The sequence below is a fragment of the Lepidochelys olivacea genome, assembly GCF_965140295.1.
Source record: "Lepidochelys olivacea isolate rLepOli2 genome assembly, chromosome: 8".
NCBI classification, from domain to species: domain Eukaryota; kingdom Metazoa; phylum Chordata; order Testudines; family Cheloniidae; genus Lepidochelys; species Lepidochelys olivacea.
The window spans coordinates 18890528-18911564 of NC_140418.1; the positions used below are offsets into that span (position 1 = coordinate 18890528).

The following is a 21037-nucleotide window of genomic DNA, read 5'->3' on the forward strand; positions in this document are numbered from 1 at the left end:
TACGTTTGGAGGCATGGGAGGAATAACATCAGTTAGTCTCTAAGGTGCCACAAATACTCCTTTTCTTTTATCAGTTTCCAAAGTGCATGAGAATAAAAAGTAAAAAAACCCCACAAAAGTACAAAATTGGCTGGTGCCATGGTGTCTTATCAGGAATCACACTGTAATCAGATAGGAATTGCTGTATCAAACCATTAGTCCATTCCTCCTACAGTGACCAACACATACCGTTTCAAGAGAAGATAAAACCCTCCATAATGCACACTGCCAATTGGGCAATTCTATACAGGGGGAACACCCCCCCCTTCCCCATAGTACAAGATTTCATTATCCCGCCTATCAGTACCTTAATTTACATAGTTGCAAAAGTTTTTAACAGTCAAATAATTAACCAGTCCTCTTTTTAAACCCAGCTTGGTAAATTCCCCTGACTGCAACTCTACATTGCATAAGGAAGCAATTCCTTTAGCTAGTTTTAAAAAGACTGCCCACTAATTTCAACAAGTATTCCAGCCAATGTTTAACCAAAAAGAATTTTTATTCCGAGCATGAAATGCTGCAAAAAATTTTCATAAAAGGGCATCGACAGGCCAAAATTAAAAACAAAACAAAACCCATTTAAAAATAAACAAACAAAAACTTCATCTATTCTAGAAGTTATTGCTTCAGATTAAGTGAAAGAACAATGCAAAATCTCACTTTTCACTGTTTAATTTCATTCAGTTTGAAGAACAAAAATTGATTAGTTAGTTTGTAGGGCTGGACTGCCAACACTGCAGAGAAATGGCTATTTGTTAAGAAAATTATTACCAGGGGAATTTTCATGGAAACACTCTCATTGTTCTTCAGTTTTATAGTACAATGATGGATGGATTTTTTTTATTTTTTTTTTTAAACAAAGCCTAAATGTTCAGCTGTGTCTGACATGGCAGTCTCCCTTAAGTAATATATATATATTCTAGACAGTAATCTTTTTGGGTCATTTAGTATGTATTTGTACAGTTCCTAGCACAATGGGGCCCTAACTTGGTTGGTCTCTAGGAACCAGATTTACGAAGGCATTTAGGAACCCTAAACACTCAAATAGGTATCCAGTGAGATTGACTTCAATGGGAGTTAGGCACCTAACCTGTTTAGGCACTTATGCAAATCCAACTAGGCATCTCTCTGCATCTTTAGATGCCTAAATACTTCTGAAAATCTGGCGCTAGGTGCCATCACAGTATAAAATATTAAATAATAATAATATATTAAGAACATAACATAAGAATGGCCCTACTGGGTCTGACCAAGGGTCCATCTAGCCCAGTACCCTGTCTTCTGACAGTGGCCAGTGCCAGGGCCCCAGAGGGAATGAACAGAACAGGTCATCATCAAGTGATCCATCCCCTGTCACCCATTCCCAGCTTCTGGCAAACAGAGGCTAGGGACACCATTCCTGCCAGAAGATGTCTGCACAGCTTCAATGCAGTATCTTTCCTCTAATGTACAGCATCAAAATCTTTCTGTCTATACCACACTTTTCAGTGGCAGCATAGGTAGAATAGCATTTACCTGTTCAATGATATCCCCATTTTCGGCATGAACTTGAGCTATTGCACCTAGATCTCCCAGGCAGCTAAATATCTCATACAGCTGAAACAGAGTGAAAGAGGAAACATTATTCTACTCAACCATTTTCACTTGGTCTGTGCTTGACCTTTAAAAAGTTCCCACGCTGTATCTTTCAACCGAAAACTAGACAGGCCTTCAGGTAAGAACAATAGAAGGTTGGAGAGAAAGAATTTGGTGTCAGCACTACACTGACCTCATTCACAGTCAGAACAAGGGTTGGTGTGTGAACATCCCATGTCGCCCCTTTCAGAATGCCTCTCTGCCATCCACTGAAGCACTCAAAGATTTCGCCAAACCTTTGGAACTTGTATCTACCACCTCTGCAGGTCCTCCCAGCCACATCATCACACCTTTAAAATGGAAGTGCAGTCTGCAAAGACTATGCACCCCAGCAAGCTGCTGACAGCAAACTGAAACACTGCATTTTGGGATTGATAGAAATAGACTCCAAGGGCCATGCCTCTGGATTAAAACCAAGTGTGGCTGCAAGCTGCACTGTAAAATTTAGCAACTTGAATCATGATCATCCTTGCCCTGCTCTGATCACTCAGTACACTGCTTTGTTTCCAGCTACTGTTCTAGCAAAATAAAAGGGACCCAACAATGATTGCACACAAACAAAGCAGTAATGTAGCTCTTACCTCTGTGTTTGACATCTGGTACAAATCCTTGTAGGCCATGTAAACCATGAAGGCATTAACTCCTAGGTGGAGAAGCGGGAAAAAGAAGAAAGAGTAATGATTCTATTCCAGCTCTCTCCCCCTTATACATTCACAAGGCATGTGATAATTACACAGACCCAATGGAATGGGAGCCTTTGGCAGTAGCTAGAGGTAAAGCAGACAGTTTTCTGGTTTTCTTCTTGTTTGTTTATTTTCAGGGCATTCTAATTCTCCATCTACGGCTACACCGGATCCCAAGAGATGTTAGAAAACAAGGGGACAGCAGAAGGCAGTTCTCCAAAACTATACCTGCCACTCATTTTAACCCCTTTAGCACGGTCTAAAAAGGTCTAATAAAGATGGTGGAGGGAGTGTGCTCAAAGCCACAGCGAACCACTGGTCTGGAAGCACATGTGCAGAATGTGCATGAGACAGCAGACTGACGGGTGCATGCACAGCTGACTTTCCCACTGACTAGCTTAAGCATAAATGCTGTTATTGTACCTTCATGTTAGGAAATTCTGTGCCTAAGTCATTTAAGGGCAAGATTTTCAAAAGCATGTGAGTGTCTCAGGCCCTTTGTGAGACCTACTCAAAAAATCCAATGACTGATGTGTTGTAATGATGAATGGACTGTAATCTGAGAATCTCATGGTGCTTTATAAATATAAGTGAAATAACTCTCATAACTTCCCTCCCCACACGAAGTATTATCTCCCTATTTTACAGATGTGAAAAACTGAGAAACAGAGCCCTGCGTAAACTCAGAGTGAATTGGTTGCAAAGGCCTGGACAGAACCCAGGAGTCCCGAATCTCAGTTCTTTAATCACACTTTATGCTCTTTCCTATGCCACACACACAATGGCCCAGATCCTCAAAGCTAATTTTCATTGACTTCAATGAGCACTAGGTGCTTAAACAATTTTGCAGATCTGGGTCTATGTGCTAACTGAGTCACCAGAGCTGTGGGTGATGGGAACATTCCCTGGAAAAAGGAGATTAATGTAAAGAGACTTGAGGAATAAAGGGCAAAGACCAGGAAGCCCCCCATCTCTCCACAAACCTTTTTCTTTGATGAGCATCTGTACTTCCTGTTTGACACTGTCGTTCCAGTGGGTGATGTCCACATGCAGGGAGTAGTCACAGCAGGTCTTCCCATCGGCCCACTCTCGCCATTTCTCATACGCTTCTGTCAGGCTAGCCTCTGGCTCAGGGATCACATGGTCAACTGGATGTGGACAAGAGAGGCTAGCAGAACTGAGGGTGTGAAAGAAGGGCTCTTCCTCCCCACGCTATGTGCCTACCATCCCATTGGCTCCTCATGTGCTCAGCAACCCAGTGACTGCTGGCTTCTCGCTGCATCCTTTACTGGGTCCTTCTCTTAATCTGCCTCAGGTCTCTGCTACCTTAGCGCCTTACTGCCCTCCCACATCCCAACCAGATGAAATCAAAACACCCTGATGGGTCCAAACTGCTCTCCCCAGCTCCCACAGAGCACCAGGGGAAATGAAAACAGCAAGCAGCTCTTCAGAACTTCCCCCTCCATCATTTTCTCAGATACATCCAAAGTGCATTTACCACAACGGAAATGCACTGAGCCTTGGCTTAATAGCCTTTGGCACTGCACCAAGGGCTTTTACAGGCTTCTGCTGAGAAATCAGCTGGAAGCAGTAGGACCCTCCTCTATCCCCACCCCTACTTCCACCCCATTAAAACTTAGTCTCCTGCTAAGATGCAGTCCTAATGCACCTTTTATTGCCACTGACGTAATCTGCTGCCGCAGTCCATTTTACACAACAGATGCTGCGACGAAGACCATTATTCCATTGGGAAGGAGAGCAGAAAGAAAACCCAAACTTTTCCAAATTTTTCTTAAATCTTAAGAAGCTATCCAAAGCACAGACAGCTGTGACCGCTGCAGTAAAAGCCCAAGTTATAAACCAGAGCACATCTCTAGCATCCTCGAGGGCACAAATCACCAATTCTGATTCCTTTTTCATTAGCGCTGTTTATTTCTTTGGACTGCATGGGATACTGGGGTATCATTCTGTCCCTGTGCTTGAGTTCATCTGGGCATGCTGCCCTATTTGTGAAGAATATTGTGTTTGTAGTTGTTCTGTTAAGTTGCCCAGAGGCCCTGGCTGTGGGCACTGGAGCTGTGCAAACTTCATGATGTGGATTTGGATTTCAGTATGTTTAAATGACCCTCACCTGAGTTCTGGGTTCAAATGAATTTACCTCCCTGATGTAAGTGAACCTCAATCAAAACAGCATGAAAACAGGAGTAAGTGCTCATTTCACCTACTGTTGGACTGAAATGATAACCCTACCTATGTCTGCTCCAAGCTGGGCCAGGGATCACTCAGAAGATTCATGCACCATGGTGATCTTTCAAAATCACTTGGCTCAGTTGCAAGATGGTAACAAAACTTCAAAGCAGGAAGTTTCACCTGGTTTGGGGTTTCACCTGCAGTGGGGCACCTAAATATTAACATGGCTAATATGTGACACTTAAGAGCAATCAGGATGAGGGCCAACAAAAATAATACTCAGCATTTAGAATGTGTATTATGGGCCAAATTTTGCTCTCAGCTACACAAATGCATGCTCACTGGCGCTGCATACCTGTAACACAGCAGAATTTAACCCCACATTCTTCAAAGCATTGTACTTTCATCAATCCTCTAGGAGAGTTTGAGGTGCAATATGTTAGGTGCTGTGGTTTATTGGTAATCTAGGGCAGAAGTGTTTCTGTGGCACTCAAGTGAGCCTCTTCTGAGCAAGGTAGGGTTGATGCACTAATAAGCCTCACATTTCAATATCCAAAGGCATATTCTGTCCATTGATCAAGGAAATTTATCTTCACAACACTCCCCAATCAATAGATTAAAAAAATTACTACTGCTAAACTCTATCAAACAGTCTGATGACCCTGTCTGCTGGTAGCAAACGCTAGAGTTCAGGCTTGGTTCCACTTTCCATTCTAAACCCCTTTTTAATTGAAGATGTCAGCAAGACAGGCCGAGAGGTGGGATTGCATGGCAGGAGTCAATTCAGTCGTGGAGAGAGAGCGAGAGATGTGTTTCTCCCTCTGTTAGATAGCAGGTTACTACTTCTGGCTGCATGGGCATGGATGCTGACAATTTGTTGATCTTAGCTGCTCAGGTGGCAAGTTTTCTGTTAGGATCTCCTAGTCCACCTAGATCCTGCTATGGTTCTCCTTCTATTCAACCATTCTTTCCTATTTTCCTTAGGTCTCCCCCATATCTACTGATGCTCCCCATTACCCCTCTTTGACACCAGTCCTTTTCCCTCAGTTCCTCCTAGGGTCTCCTCCAGCTGCCCAGCTCCTTTCCCCTATGCCCACATAGCTCCCACACATTTCTCCCCAAATCCCATTCCAACAGCTGCCTTCTCCTAATTCATCCCTCACCCTTCTTGCTGCATAACAATACCCCCTTTCCATTCTCTCTCTCGCCAAAGCTTCTTCTGCCAAAAAAACAAAACCTCCAAACCCCAACCACAACACACACCTCTTCTCAGGAACCAAGAGAGCCAAGACAGTAAACAAGCTAGTCTTTGGCAAGTATAGGATGCTGAATGTGGCAGGCCCTTTTTAAAGCCTCTGTGGAGTTAACATGAAAGGAACTACCCAATGGACTTACTGATCATGGTGGTTCCCCCAGCCAGGGCTGCTTTCGTTCCCTGGAAGAAGTCATCCACAGCAGTCATCCCCTTGTATGGCATCTGCAAGTGAGTGTGGACATCGATTCCTCCAGGGATCACCATCTTCCCATTGGCTTCTATGGTTTTAACTCCGCCAGGGACGATTAGATTGTCTCCAATTTGCCTGATGAGATAGTAATCAGGATGGTGAGCCACACACATATGAAACTTGACTAGAACGTACTCTACCAATAACCTACCAAAGTAGGGAAAACCCCATATCAGTACAAGACAGCAGTGGACTTGAGACAATCTGAACACAGAAGACAGCAAAAACCTAAATCATGTGAACAAGCTCTGCAGAAACCACCACACAAGGAGTTAATTCAACAGGACCACTTTACTGTATGAGTGACTGGGAAGGGCTAGAAGGGGTGAATGGTTTCAAAATCCCTAAATGCCAGCCCTGCCCCCAGTAAATATTTACCTCCCCACCCCACCCCTTAAGGCTCAAGTCTGAGGCTTACTTCTTACAAAGAATGAGAACTCTTAAGAGCAATGATACAGTTGCTGGGCCAGCCCTGGGTTTGCAGGGTTTTGCCATTCCACTCACATCATAAGGTCCCTAAAGCAAACAAAGGCCTCTCTCACAGACACCGCTGGCTGCAGCTTTTGTGAACTCAAGTGTGGTTTTCAAGCCCAAGTGTGTTCACCATGCTTCAGTGTAATTAGGGAAGATGCCTTCCCACTCAGGGACATTCCCTTTAGGCCCTGTCCTTCTTGGAGAGGAAGGACACCTTTGCTAACTGCAGTACTGCATTGTGGGCAAGCCAGCTAAAATCCCAGTTCACTAAAAATCCCCTCTAAGACCCTGTGCACCTAAAACCCTCCACTGTATATGTACCTAGAACCTAAAACGCCCCTTCACTTCTAATCCCTACAATCCTGGAACTCCGTATCCTAGATCCACATAACATTCCCCTCCCTAAATGCACCCGAAGTATAAAATCCTCCTCCCCACGGCCACAAAAGACGGGCTGGCCTCATCAGGGAACTTTCAATCTCTTTGGTGTATCTGGAAAGGAAGTAAAATAGAACTATATCCCTGCATTTCAGCGTCAGCCAGCCTAGAACACCTCTCGCACACCAGTACTGAATATTCGGTAAACACTACTTCTTTCTATGACTCCTTCATGGCACCAAATCAGTGGTTAATAGGCTGCCTTTATCTTCAGGCTTAAAACAGACATAAAAAAATGACTCTTAAAAATTATTTTCCTTCTGCAGGTTTTAAAAATACATTTCCATCAAGGGAAGGCTGAATATTTTCTTTGTACCACAGGGCAAGGAATGCTTTTTTTGAAAGTGTTTTAGTTCCCTTGCTATGAACTATCCCAGGGCCTGCAATCCACCAAACTGGGATTTAGTCCCATTTCATATACTTTACACATTAGAACAATTTCAGCCTTTAAACAGTGGAGTCATTATTGCACTCCATAACACACCCAGAAGCCAGATGAAAAGCTGAGATCCACAGTTTTGCCTGAAATCTCTGAGAATTTTAAAGACGTAGCTTCTCAAAAGCATATATCCACCCTCTTTAGCTCTAACAAATGGGATCTTGTATAATTAGGGAAAGTGTCGTTCATGTGACATATAATCCTGCTGGATACTGGACAAAACAGAAACTAAAAGATAATATCTAACTGCGGTGGGAACAGGAATTATCTCAGCATACAATGGATACTGTGTCATAACCTATCAGTTTAACTGAATTCTATTCACTGGAGTTATTGTGTGAACATGTCATGAGATTACACACACACACACACACACACACACACATATACACGCTCCACCGAAAAAGGGGAAGGAATTCAGTGTCCCACCGGATGGGCAAGCAAACTACAGACTCCACCCAACCTGGACTGGCATACAATAGCCCACAGACCCACAACTCCTGCAGTCAAGAGGTAAAAAGACTCCTGCCTCTAACGAAGAGTAGATAAGATAATATGGGAATCCTGTACATACTTTATGAGACCATCCTCCATGTAAATGTCAGCATAGAACGACTGGTCATCATTGACGATTCTGCCTCCTTTAATAAGAAGACGATCACTCTGTGGATGGAGAAATAAAGCAGTCATGAGTGTTAGAAAATATATACTTGTTACTGCAAGGAGCCTTCTTACTGCAATACAGCTGTGCTTAGCAAATATATTATCTTCTATACACCATATGCAGTGTGAATTAGTTTAGATAATAAATTCTGACTGTTTAGTGATGTGCTGAGGTGAAGTAATGCCAAAGACTCGAAAATTCAGGTTGTATTAAGCTATTTCTGTATAAAACAGGTTTAACAGTGGCAAATAGCTTAATGCAACCTGAATTTTCGAGTCTTTGGCATTACTTCACCTAACATATAGGACAGGGGTTAGCAACCTTTCAGAAGTGGTGTGCCGAGTCTTCATTTATTCACTTTAATTTAAGGTTTCACGTGCCAGTAATACATTTTAATGTTTTTTAGAAGATCTCTCTCCCTATAAAAAAGTCTATTATATAACTAAACTATTGTTGTATTGTAAAATAAACAAGGTTTTCAAAATGTTTAAGAAGCTTCATTTAAAATTAAATTAAAATGTTGATCTTATGCTGCTGGCCTGCTCAGCCCGCTGCTGGTCTGGGGTTTCGTTGGCTGAGTGGGGCCTGCGGCCGGGACCCGAGACCGGCAGTGGGCTTAGCGGCTCAGCCCGCTGCCGCTCAGGGGTTCCATCCGCCGGCTCCTGCCAGCTGGGATCCCGGCTGCTGGACCCGCTCAGCCCGCTGCCGGTCTGGGGTCCCAGCCCTGCCCATATAGAGTGGGTACCTACCTTCTCCCTGGTTCTGGCCCATTCTCGTCCTCTCTCTCTGCACTGAGCTGAGGGTGGGAGTGCACTGAGCACAGGACTCGGGGTGAAGGAGCAGGCTGGGGGTTGGGGTGTAGGGTCTGGCCAGGAGCTAGAATGAGGGAGGGGGCTCAGGGTTGGGGCAGGAGTGCTTACCTGGGCAGCTCCCATTTGGTGGGAGGGGTGCAGGTGGGAATATGGGGGTGGGTGGGTACAGGAGCTCCCGTTTGGTGCTCAGGGTGGGGGAGGGAATGTGGGGGTGCAAGAGTCAGGATGTGGGGGGGCTGGGGATGTGGGGGTTGCAAGAGTCAGGGCAGAGGGCTGGGGGCCTGTGAGGCGGGTGCAGGTGTCAGGGCATGGGGTGTGGAGGGCCTGTGTATGTGTGGGGGTGCCAGAGTCAGGGCTGGGCTTATGGGGGGCTGAAGAAGTCAAGCAGAGGGCCGGGTGTGTGTGAGAGGGGCTCAGGGCTGGGGCCTAGGGGGTGTGCGGGGCTGCAGGGCTCAGGCCTCCTGCTTCTCTGCCTCCACCAGGAGCAGCAAGCACACTGATCCCACCCTCGCAAGGGCCATCAGCTGATCTGCCAGCAGGGAAGACAGAGAGGAGGAGGGGCAGCAACCCAGCACACTGCGGGAAGAGGCAGGGGAGCCAGCAGGACCAAGCTTCTGCCCCTTGCCCCCTGCTCCCACGGGAGGGGGCTGGGGGCAGAGAAGAGTGGGCCGGGCCGGATTTTTAATGGCACGCTGCTGCTGCCCCAGAAGGCAGCAGCGTGCCATTAAAAATGGGCTCGCGTGCTGTCTTTGGCACACGTGCCATAGGTTGCCGACCCCTGATATAGGACATAACAGATGAGTTACACAAAGCACAGGTGTTTTTTCAATTGTTGAGAAAGAACTCAATGCTTCCTAAACATAGTATGCAAATGATAAATATGCCTATACTGTCCATACCACATACCAATATCTAATGTGAATTCAGCAGTAGTGATGAAGTATTGGCCTGATCTAATGCCCAACAAAAATCAATGGGCGTCTTTCCACTGAATTCACTGGGCTTTAGACCAGGCTCTGTGTCAGTAATTGGCATAAAGTTATAAGAAACACATTCCCATTTCTTTGGATATTTGTATATTATTAGACAAAGATTAGAAAGTTACCAAGATTGTGAAATAAACCCCAAAGCTCAAGGATGAAAGATTTCTCTCTCTAGCATAATCAAGCTCACTTTTTTGTCCTTAGAGTGATATTTTGCACAAGGGGAAAAAATCACCCTTCCAAAAAGTCATACTTTTCTCTCGTTTTTCTTTTTAATATATAAGTAAAATTCAGGACTAGTGAAAAGTACAAGATAAGGTAAAGGTAAAAGCTCTAGATGCAGAAGTTCTGCACTATTTACAGTACCTCTATGGGTCGCTCAAGTCTCCATAACCCATTCAATCCTGGGTTTCTATTAACACTTCAAGACTGCCAAGAAGCTCCAGCTGTGCTGGTGGTTTTTGTGATGTGAATATGTGTGTCCAGTGGAAATGGGAGTGGGGTCCACCACACCCATTTTATATTCCATATAAGTAGAGTGACCAGACGTCCCGTTTTTAAAGGGACAGTCCCGTATTTAAGCCCTCCTGCTTTTTCTTTAAAATGGGCAAATTGTTCCGTATTTTCTGTCTCTCCCTCCCTCCCCCCAGATAAGGTTGTGGTTGATCCTTATCTCAAATGTCAGAGGTCACCCAGAGTATTAGCTTTTGAGGTTCATGGTCTTGAGAACTACTTGCCCTTCCTGTACGACCCATTAATATTTTGTTTTTTCAACGGTTTTCCCCTTACTACTGTTGTGGACATACTTCCCCAGAAGAAAAAAACTAACGCTACCAAGCCAAAAGCGACCCTTGTGTAATGTCAGGTCACATGAGCTTGTGTTGCCAGCATGGATAGTATCCTTTCAGGTGCAGATGGAAGTGGAAATGTAGGCCACCAGCTATACAAGCCCCCCTCCCCAGATTTCTGCCAAGGTTCACACCAGAATGTGGCCAGCAGCAGCCTTTCTGCACTGTGCGGGAGGGAAGGGTGGGGGAAAGGGATGACCTGGCCCTTGTCTTTGCAGAGCTCATCTCTTCTCTCCCGCCCCCATGTGTCTGGAAGCAGCTTATCCCTTCTTGCTCGCACAGTGTCGAAAGGCAGCTAACACCTCCAGGCTGCTACTGGCCATAACCCAGCTGCCTCCGGTTACAGCGCAGGCAGGAAAGGGTTAAGCCCTACGGATGATTGTGCACCAGGGCCCAGGGAATCTGACTGCAGGGGCTTTGTGGAACCTGGCCAAAGAGGTGGCTCAGCATGGTAGGGTGCCTAGGGGACGGAGCAACCCCGCGCTCCCTGGGGGTAAGACCCGAGGGGGGAGGTGAAGAGGGTGCTAAGCCCCTGTCCCGGGGGCTGCTGTGGAGCCTGCAGGTTCAGGGCAGGAGCAGGCTGGAAATCACTTCCCCCCACTCTTGCCCCCAGAGCTTAGCTGACAGTTGAGTCTAACCAGCCCAGCTCCAGGGACAATCAACATGGACAACTTCTAACGGTCTTTTCTGGGGATGCCATACAAGATTTAGTCTTCTCAAAAGAAGATACATGGGATCTAAGCAGTCCCCTTCAATCATCAGATTTTTTTTAAAAACTAATCTCCGACCCTGGCAATGTTCTTATCTGCCCCATCACTTTTCAAAACCCATCCCTCCTTTACTGTACTCTCAACCACTCAGTACCAACAGCAGCATCTTCCTCTATTTCCACTGGTAGGAAAGTAGCATTTTAGTATCAGACCCCCCCCAGCCAACACTGACTGAAGGTTCCATCCGCACTCATCAGCCAATGTCATTCTCAACTCTCGCTCACAGCCCTTCCTTCTACAGCAAGTTCAGAGTGTCCCCCCTATATCTCCCCACCCCTATCCTCTTCTTCAGTTAGTGAACTCTGGAAAGATCACCTTGCAACTGGCAACCTAGCGTAAAATGAGAGAAATATCCTCCTGGGGGCCTCTTCTGCATGCAACAGCCAAATCACCTGAGAGCTGCTTGTTTGTACATTCTCAATCACATGCAAACAAGACAAAGAAACAGGGTGGGGAAGGGGTTTTAATGAACAACGCTCGGAACTCTGACTGCACCTTGGCTCTGGGTCCTGGAGAGAAAAATCTTGGAAATTAGTCAAGGTTTTACCTTGCAAAGGCTCTCCATTATTGTATTGCCTAAATCCTTGATTACCAGCAGCTGAAATAGCCTCACCCCTCTCTGCACCCTAAATATGTGGCATTAAAATAGGCCTTGAACTCACATCCCACATGGAAAGTCAAACAGACACAGACTGAAGGTGTACCAGCCCCCCGCACCAAAATGGCCTTGCAGCGAGAGGCCTTGCAGCTTCCCCTGCTCCCTTTCATGATTGACTTAAAGTTCAGACAGCAGAACTAGGCATTTTAAAAGGTTCACCTGCTAGAAAAAGTATTTGGGAACTGGGGTGTGTCCACCGGTTATATATCTAGCTGTACAGGTTAGCCCAAGGGGAGTGTCTAAAGGGGCTAAACAAAAGATGGAAATGCAGCAGTACTGAGAGGGCAAGTGACCGACTATGTTACCTCTCTTCAAAAGCAGCAGGAGGTTAAGGCAGTGGTTACAGCACTGGGATGGAGTCAGGAGACCGGCTGTTACTGACTCTCTCTGCAACCTTGAGAAAGTCACAACCTGACTTGGTGTGTCAGTATCTTTATCTGTATAGTAAGGATATTAAAGCTTCCCTCACCTCTGCAAACACTTAGAGATCTCTGGATACACCAACTAAATATTTAGTAACCGACACTGATTTTGGTGAATAGCGTCAGGAAAGCCCAACATGGAGATTACTACTGTTATTATAAACATACATTAACCAAATGTTTATTTCCCATCTCTGCTGAGTCCCGAGTTCCGTGCTGCTGCTCTGCTTATATTGCATTCTGTACAGTCCTAGCAGTTAGTGACTGAGTGTAGTAACTAGTGGGAAAGCAGAACTTCAACCTGATCTAATGGGTTCAGAATTTATACTAAATGTAGAAAAAATGAATGTCTGTCCCTAGGGGCCGCAAGGCTCTGGCAGACACTGACATGGCAAGGAAATTCCCACCAAAAGCTCTGCCTCCTACACTTCAGTCCCCACCAGCTTGTGCCTAGGGATGCACACAATGCAGTGGAAGAGCACACACCAACACACATCCCTGGTACCTTTAGACAGGGAGTTCGGGAAGCCCCAGATACTGCTCAGAATTGCTTGGCTAGAAGTTCAGAGAATCTGGAATAACTGAAGTTATTAAAGAAATAAAATAGTTGTAAAAATTACCTATTTTAATTGCCAAAAAACCAAGCAAAAATAAACCAATCAACTGGAAAAAAAAAATCTGGTCTCCTTCCTCCTGACCCCTCCAGGACAGTTCTCCCCTACTTGCATACACTAGCAGCTTGTCTACACGAACAAGCTAGGGTTGCCAGTTTTGGTTGGACATATTTCTGGAGATTTCATCACATGACAGTCTTTAATTAAAGAAAATTAATCTTTAATTTCTGGAGATTCCAGGACAATCCTGGAGGGTTGACAACCCTTCAGCAAGCTGGGGTGTGAATCTATCCCGTATTAGCCTGTCGTGGACTAACTGTCCATGGGCACCTTCCTGATGCGTGCTAACAGTTTGTTAAAGCACTCTGATCTAGTCCTCTGAAAACAGGACTAGCTCAAAGTGCTCTAACAAACTGTAAACACATGTCAGCACGGTACACACAGAGGGTTAGACCATGGCAGGCTAGTAGAGGGCAGATTCACACCCTTGCCACAAACTAGTCATTTATGTAGATAAGCCCTATGGTTTCTCTCCCTTCACTACCTGTTATGGCCTGTTCCTTTCTTTTAAATGTTCCAAATCTATTCTAGATTGCAGGAACATTCTTTCTTTACCTGCTTGCCAAGCACACCCATGTACCTACCCAATCAGCAGTGAGCTGTAGCTCACGAAAGCTTATGCTCTAATAAATTTGTTAGGCTCTAAGGTGCCACAAGTACTCCTTTTCTTTCAGCGAATGCTAGTGACTGTTTATACCCTGTCTGAAGCTGAATTTCCTATGAATTTCTCCTGTCCTTGCTAAATGACAGGACAAAATAAAATACTGATTGATCAGCATGTCTCTTCCAGATGCCACCACTTAATACATACACATCACGGTGCTGCTAAGATTTGTTGCAGCTGAGAGTATCACAGCTGTGGTCCTGAACCTGCAGAGTTTTACTTGGACAAAACTCCCATTAAAGCAGAGAGTGGGAGTTTTGCCTGACTCTGATCCACAGGATCAAATCCCGCCCTAAGTGCTGTGACTTGGATGTGAGCACACACAAAGCCTGAGCCCCAGTGAAGTCAATGGGAGTTTTTTGACTGGCTTGTATGGGTTTTGGACCAGTCCCATGAATGGAGAGTGTGCTGAGTGAGGAGAGCACAAGCCTGTGTATTGAACACACATGCTGACCATTGTTCAGATTTGGTAGGGTTTTCTGAAGGATACCGAACCCCCATTTCAACAGCTGCTGTGGGCAAGAAGCTACTCTGTGCTCAGCACAGTATGCCTGATAGCTCCTCCCTACTGGAGCTGCATAATGTCACTAATATAGGTTAAAAAAAAACTACAGCATGATATGGACCAGCCTTCTCAGGCCTGCAAACCAAATGCAACTTCCATAGTCATCCTAAGGAAACCTCAGCTGTGGGTGGCAGCCAGCTGAACTGATTACAGGCAAGTGAGGAGGGAAGCAAAACACCAGGGCCCAAGGATAATACATTTTGAATCCAGATCCAAACTTTACCAGCATTTTTTCACTATTTGAAAAAATATTAAGTGGTCCCCCTCCGCTATAGGCAGTTCTCTGATGAACTCTCTTCCCTCTTCTATCCCCCATATCCATGCTCAGTTTTGGTGCTTGAGAGGCAGGCGGCTATGGAAGAGCAGAGGATTATAATTAAGGCCCTTCATTTCTGGTTTTTACTGAAAAAAATTCCAGGTTTTACAAAAGCTATTATTTGGTTTTAACCAACTTTCATCCCAATTTTGGACCACTCAAGTACATGAAAATCCTGATTATGTAAAGAAAATCCAATTCATTATATCAGGCAGACGAGTTTATATCAATGATAAATCAGTCTAAGTGTAAATGCGAAGCTGCCTACTAAAGGAAGAGAATGTCATGGAAGATACTGACATGCATACACATGCAGGTGTATATGTATACATACTGTTAAGACTCAGTTCGTGAAATAAAGCACAGCATCAAACTGCTTTTACTTTCCAGACTCTTAAAATTCTCTATTTGTTGCTTTTTCTTCTGTCCTCCAATATTAGAAAAATGGTTAAGTTAATTTTTTGCACAAATTTTCACTTGATTATTTTTGTAACAAGCACCAATACATTTCCAGGAAATTTTAAATAAAATAAAAACCAAAAATAAAGAGCCCCAGTAATAATGCAGGGTAAGAAGATGGAGATTAGATAAGTACATAGCTGCTTAGAAAGAGCTCAAGGGCATCGAGGAATCACCTGTTCTCTATCATTAGCAAGAGGAGGAAAAATCCTTCAACCAAATCCGAAAGGTGGCCAAGCTACAGTCCCCAGAGACAAGGGATCTGGACTTTGGAATGTGTCAGTGGGAAATTCAAAATTGCAGGCAATTGTTCATCATCTATTTGTGGAGGCAGCCCGTTCCAAAGCTGACCTTATACTTTCAAGCTGGCAGCCAGCGTTGGGGATTGTGGCTTTAGGCACATAACCACCAAATTATGCAACATTCTAATTCAGCCCAGCCAGGGTGTGTTTTGAGGGGCTGTGTGCCTGAGCTGTTCTTCAGTTTACACCATGTTTACAGGCATCTGTACAAGATGCAGGGGGATGGTCCCTTTGAGTTAGCAGGTGAAAGGCCAGACTACTTTGCCTTTCGGTTCTAAGCACTTGGAAAGACTTTGCATTTTACATAAAATAAGCCAAACGCCGATGAATTGCTCAACAGGCACAGGCAGAATCTAGGGCTTTCCCTGCTTCTAATGGTTTGGGCTGAAACAATGATTTCCAGGTCTTCCTAGATATTCAATGGCATTAAATACATTCAGCTCATTTTGTTTTGCTGTGTTCGCTCTCTCATTGCCTGTAGTGCTCAAGCTGTGGTCTGAGACCCAGACTGCGAGGCAGGGACCCTGGAGTTTGAATCCAGGCTCTGACACTGGCTCCCTGTGTGGCCTTGGGCAACCTGCTTAACATCACTATGCCTCGCATCTGCACCCTGAGAAATTACAGACTAGGGCCCAAGGGTAATACATTTTGAATCCAGATCCAAACTTTACCAGCATTCAAAGACTGTTTGGATTAGAGGTTTTGAATCATGCTTATCTCTACTTATTTGCCTGTCTAACCAGAGTGTTGTGACGAGGCATTAGTGTTAAGCTCCATATATACATGTACATGTATCAGTGTACCAGCCCAAGCTGCGGTTACTTTGACTTTACTGGAATACATGCCTAATTTTCACCCTCCTCTTCCTTTTTCCTTGAGCTCATCAGATTTCCTTAGCTGTCTGCTTTATCCACACATTCCTTATAGCTAGTCACCTCGATGCTAGCTATGCTAGACAATATCATTAGGCTGTAGGATGCAGCTACTGCTGTTGCCAAGCCCAGAGAAAAAAAATCATCAAATGCTTCTGATCTTGAGGACTTTTTGGTCATCACCTTTCCTCCCCCACATAGTGAATGCAAACACAGGTTAACAGCACACACTCCATTATAAGCAGAGCAGGCCTGGCAGCACCTCATCATACAGAGCTCATGTACAGCAGGTCTTGCAGACTGAAGCCTCTTTAGAATGGATTCTTTAAAAAAAATAAAAATATATTTGACACCACCTGCCCAATGGCACCTTAAATAAATAAGGCATCAATGTTTTATGGGGACAATGACGATCTGGTCGGGTGATACGTTGCCTAGTGCACTCATCCTATACTGCTGGGTATCAGAGAGAAAATAAGAGAAAGAAGCGAGTGAGACACAACTGAAAAGAGAGAAACCACAACTGGAGAAGTCTTAGGGCAGACAGAAATGGGACACCCCAACAGAGACAGTCGGATCAGTCACAGACACTAAGGGCCAAGTTCTCAAAAGTGCTCCACCCCCAGCAGCACTCACTGTGACACTAAGAGCCAGATTTCCCAGAGAGCTCAGTGGCCAAGGTGCTGAGCTCTCTTTTGAAAGCGTGTCTCCAACTGCGAGTGTTGAGCTCTTGGGACAATCTGACTGTAAGTGCTGTCTCCTGAAAGGCAAGAGGAACATTGGAACAAGGCCAGAGAAGGGGATAAGTCAATGGGTCTACCAAAGAGGTCAGAGGAGATGTGACTCTGTAATGTATGACAGCATTTACACAGCATTGTAATAAATGCAGGTGACAATTTAGAAGAGTCAGCATCAGACACAGTCCCTGTTCCAGAGAACTTGCAGTTGCTAACCTGCTCTGATAATAAGTCTATTACATGAACTTCATAGTCTTAAGTGTATGGTTGCTCTTCTCTCATCCATACCCTTAAAACCAACAATAAAAAATAAAAATAAATACCTCACATGCTGATTAGGGGCATCATCCTAATGAGTCCCCCTCCAGAGGAGAATTTATCATTTAAAACTAACAGATCTGGTCAGTAACAAGACTCAGTTTTGTGGCAAGTAACTTATCAGAGTTTATCCTGTCCAGCTAAAAGGGACTCTGTCCAGATCCTCTGGGGCCAAAGTTTGATCTATATTTAGAATTTGATGGGGAAATATAAATGTCAATTCCACTGCTAAGAATCTGAATAAAAGCTTCGTGGCCACCATTTGTGTGTGAAATACAAAAATACCATCCCCACCCTGTTACTCCTGCAGCACCAATTCACTAACAACACACGATTAACTGCTTCAGAGCCCATTGACAATGCTCCCAGTGATTTCAGGAGCAGAGTCACTTGTTCTCTTACTCTGAGCAGGTAGTTTATCACTGCAGCACAAATATGCTACATGAACTGATGTGCTTTTTAGACACATTCATCTCAGCAACATTCAAGACGCTGGGAGGTGGAGGGAAGAATCAGCGTTTTCAGAATTGAAGAAGTATGTCCGTTATGGGAAAGGGAGCAGAGTGTTTACTTCTTAGCTTCAGACAGAAGACAGTAAACAAAAAATAAGAACTAAAAAAACTATCTGACAGCATCATTCTCTTGAGCTATTTGGGCTCCAGTTTTGAACATTTGTTACCGTAAAAAAAAAAAAAAAGGAATCCCTACAAAATACAACAACATTAATGGAAACATTTGGCATTATTTGCCAAGAAAGGCAAAAGAAAGGAAACAAAGGTTAAGTGGAAAAAAGGAATTAGAATTTTAAAACTCAGATTTGCAACCTAAGGGTCAGTCCTGTTAACGCTTGCTACCAAACCTACCAAATGTTCACTAATCAGGACCTGGGCTAACGACACAGGAAAGGACATTATTTTAAAAAATCCCAAACATGTGTCCCAATCCTGAAATCACATCCACACAGGTAGACCTATGCGGAACCCCACTGACTTCAAGAGGACTTCATTGCAAGGACATAAGGATAAACCTGCCAAGAGCAGATTGCAGGACTGGATCTGCGATTTTTATCTTAACCACATCCTTATAAATTTAATCTGACTTGTTTTCTCAGCAGGCCCCTGGGATTCATTCCTTCTAGAAAGGGGAGGGACAGTCAATCAGTGACAGCTGAAGACAAGGCAGCTGAGGTGGAAGAAAAATGATTCTACATGCCTTACTCCACTGACTTGAAAATATAAAGAGAGACAAATGACTGTTACTCAAATAAGGAGACGAAAACACTTAAACCATTAAGGGAGGATTTTATTACAATTACTGGATAAAATGATGACATAATCTGGGGAACTCTACATATTTTTTTATTTAAATGGCCATTTTGTTGCAGCTGTGAAGGGCTGCTCATTGCTAATAACTGCTAATGACCCTAATGACTTTATTTGTATATTATAGAAATTTGTATATTATATTTGTATAGCTTATTATATTATAAGCTAGAGGATGAATGAAGCCTCAATTAAAAGGATATAGCTTTATCTGGGGTTCATCCTGGGCATTGGTGCCAGACACGCTCCCCATATGAATGAGAAAGAGGAAGATCTGCATTAGCTCCTATCCATTAGTTTCAAGAAAAAAATGACCTCATGTCTATGGGCTCTGGAATCTGTTTAGGAGGTGTCCAGATGTAAGGGGACTTGGGGGGAACGGACTGAAACACTTTTGAGGAAATGGGCCTGAGTAATGGCCGGGCTTCTAAAGCATGTTCACTCAGAGCAGCCTCAGATTACAATAAAGACACTGTTCACCCTGCCAAAGCTCATTTGTGCTTTTCCACACCCACCGAGTCTCCTTGCCAGCCAGCGTCAGGCTGCTACATTAGCCATTGTTGGCCAAGGGACATTTATCTGCAACGTGCAGAGAACTGTGGAGAGAGTATGGTCATAGGGTTACATGGAGGAGACCAAGAGTCTGGATTCCTGGGCTCTCTTTCAGGCTCTGCTAGACTTGCCACGTAACCTGGGACAAAAATGCACTTCTCTGCTCTGTAACCTCAGTTTAGTACCCTGTGAAATGGGGATATGGCTAGATCTGTGGAGAGGTGTTGAGAGACTTGCTATTTGTAAGGCACCATTAGATCCTCAGACGGTACGGGCTCTGCAGGTCATGTTGTCAGCCCTCTCGTCACAGATACAACTCTTAGCTGTTGCACATCTCGCTACCTCATTGCGGGCACAAGTATGTGGCCTAATTTTCAGGAGTTGCTGCACACTCATACATCCCAAAGAAAGTCAGCGACAGAATCTCTGAAAACCAATCCTATAACAAGCTTTGCGCAATCAGTTCCAAGTGCATTTCTTTTGCAGGCACAGACTATGTGCCGAAACCCTAGTTGAATCTAAGCTTGGCTCAAAGTTTCCTCCTAGTGCAACTTTGCCAAAATCCTTGGTGAGACAGCAGACATCTCACTCCTCAACTCCTTTATCCTTTTCCTGCATTCTTGACATTAGCATTTTTGATTGAGGGAATACATTTTTTTTAAATAGTTACATTCTATCATGTCCATACTCAGCTCACATCCCAAAATATTGGGTATGATCGTAATGCTTCACAGCATGATGCTTCACAGCATGACCAGAGGCAGCAATTCCAGAAAGGCACGCAACCTCTAGGCAGGGGCAGCGGCGCTCACCCTGTTTACAAGACACAAAAGCATAGGTAAGCATTCCATGGAAGCAGATGTGTGGCTTTAAATTCTCCTCTCATTAAAGGAACAAATGGTCTTGCACCAGTGGTTTGATGTCCCCCTCTCATAGGCGTAAGTCCCAATTTTGTCCCCTCCTACCTATACAAGAGCCCAGTGGGTGCCATGATTTGGAATTGTAGGGGTGGTAAATATCTATCTACCTCTATCTACCTATTTTCTATGGGTCATGGGTGGTGTAGGTTTCAGAGTAGCAGCCATGTTAGTCTGTATCCGCAAAAAGAAAAGGAGGACTTGTGGCACCTTAGAGACTAACAAATTTATTTGAGCATAAGCTTTCATGAGCTACAGCTCACTTCATCGTAGCAGCTGGGGGTCTGCAGAGAGCTGGCTGGTCACATGGTGGTGGCCCTTCTGCTTGTTTCCACCTGCTAAATCACAGTAAAGAGGCTAAACACAGGTTTTCCACATAAGCAATTGCTGTAGTTGCCATAAAAGGTGTTAACGCAATCATGAGTGGGGGGCGGAGGATGAGTGGTACCTGCAGTTGTGAATGGAACAGGACTGGCCACAAGACAAGCTATCTAGTACAACATGGTCCATAGTATGAAAAAGTTTGAGAACCCCAATCTATGCTATCTGGAGAGGAGGATGGATCTAGCCGTCAAAGCACAAGACTGAGAATCATAACATCTGGATTCTATCCATTGCTCTGCCAAATACTTACTGCATGATTTCAGGCGAGTCACTTCACTTCTCTGGGCCTCAGTTTCTCATTATGCAAAATGGGGATAATCATGCTTATCTACCTCCTAATGGGAAGAGGAGTGAATTATCTTTCTTATATCTAAAGATAAATTTGGGGGAAGGAG

The 21037-nt window shown here is 44.4% G+C and overlaps 1 protein-coding gene across 2 annotated transcripts in view; it reads right to left on the bottom strand.

Annotated features, from left to right (window-relative positions):
• DPYSL3 (dihydropyrimidinase like 3) overlaps nucleotides 1–21037 on the bottom strand; it is a 72216-nt gene that overhangs the window by 16985 nt on the left and 34194 nt on the right. For both annotated transcript variants that reach the window (XM_084637533.1, XM_084637534.1), the window contains exons 2-6: nucleotides 7978–8066; nucleotides 5943–6127; nucleotides 3341–3505; nucleotides 2256–2317; nucleotides 1555–1635 (exon numbers count right to left, since the gene is read on the bottom strand). In XM_084637533.1, coding sequence (XP_084493659.1) covers nucleotides 1555–1635; nucleotides 2256–2317; nucleotides 3341–3505; nucleotides 5943–6127; nucleotides 7978–8066 — 582 coding nt within the window. The remainder of the gene's footprint in view (nucleotides 1–1554; nucleotides 1636–2255; nucleotides 2318–3340; nucleotides 3506–5942; nucleotides 6128–7977; nucleotides 8067–21037) is intronic.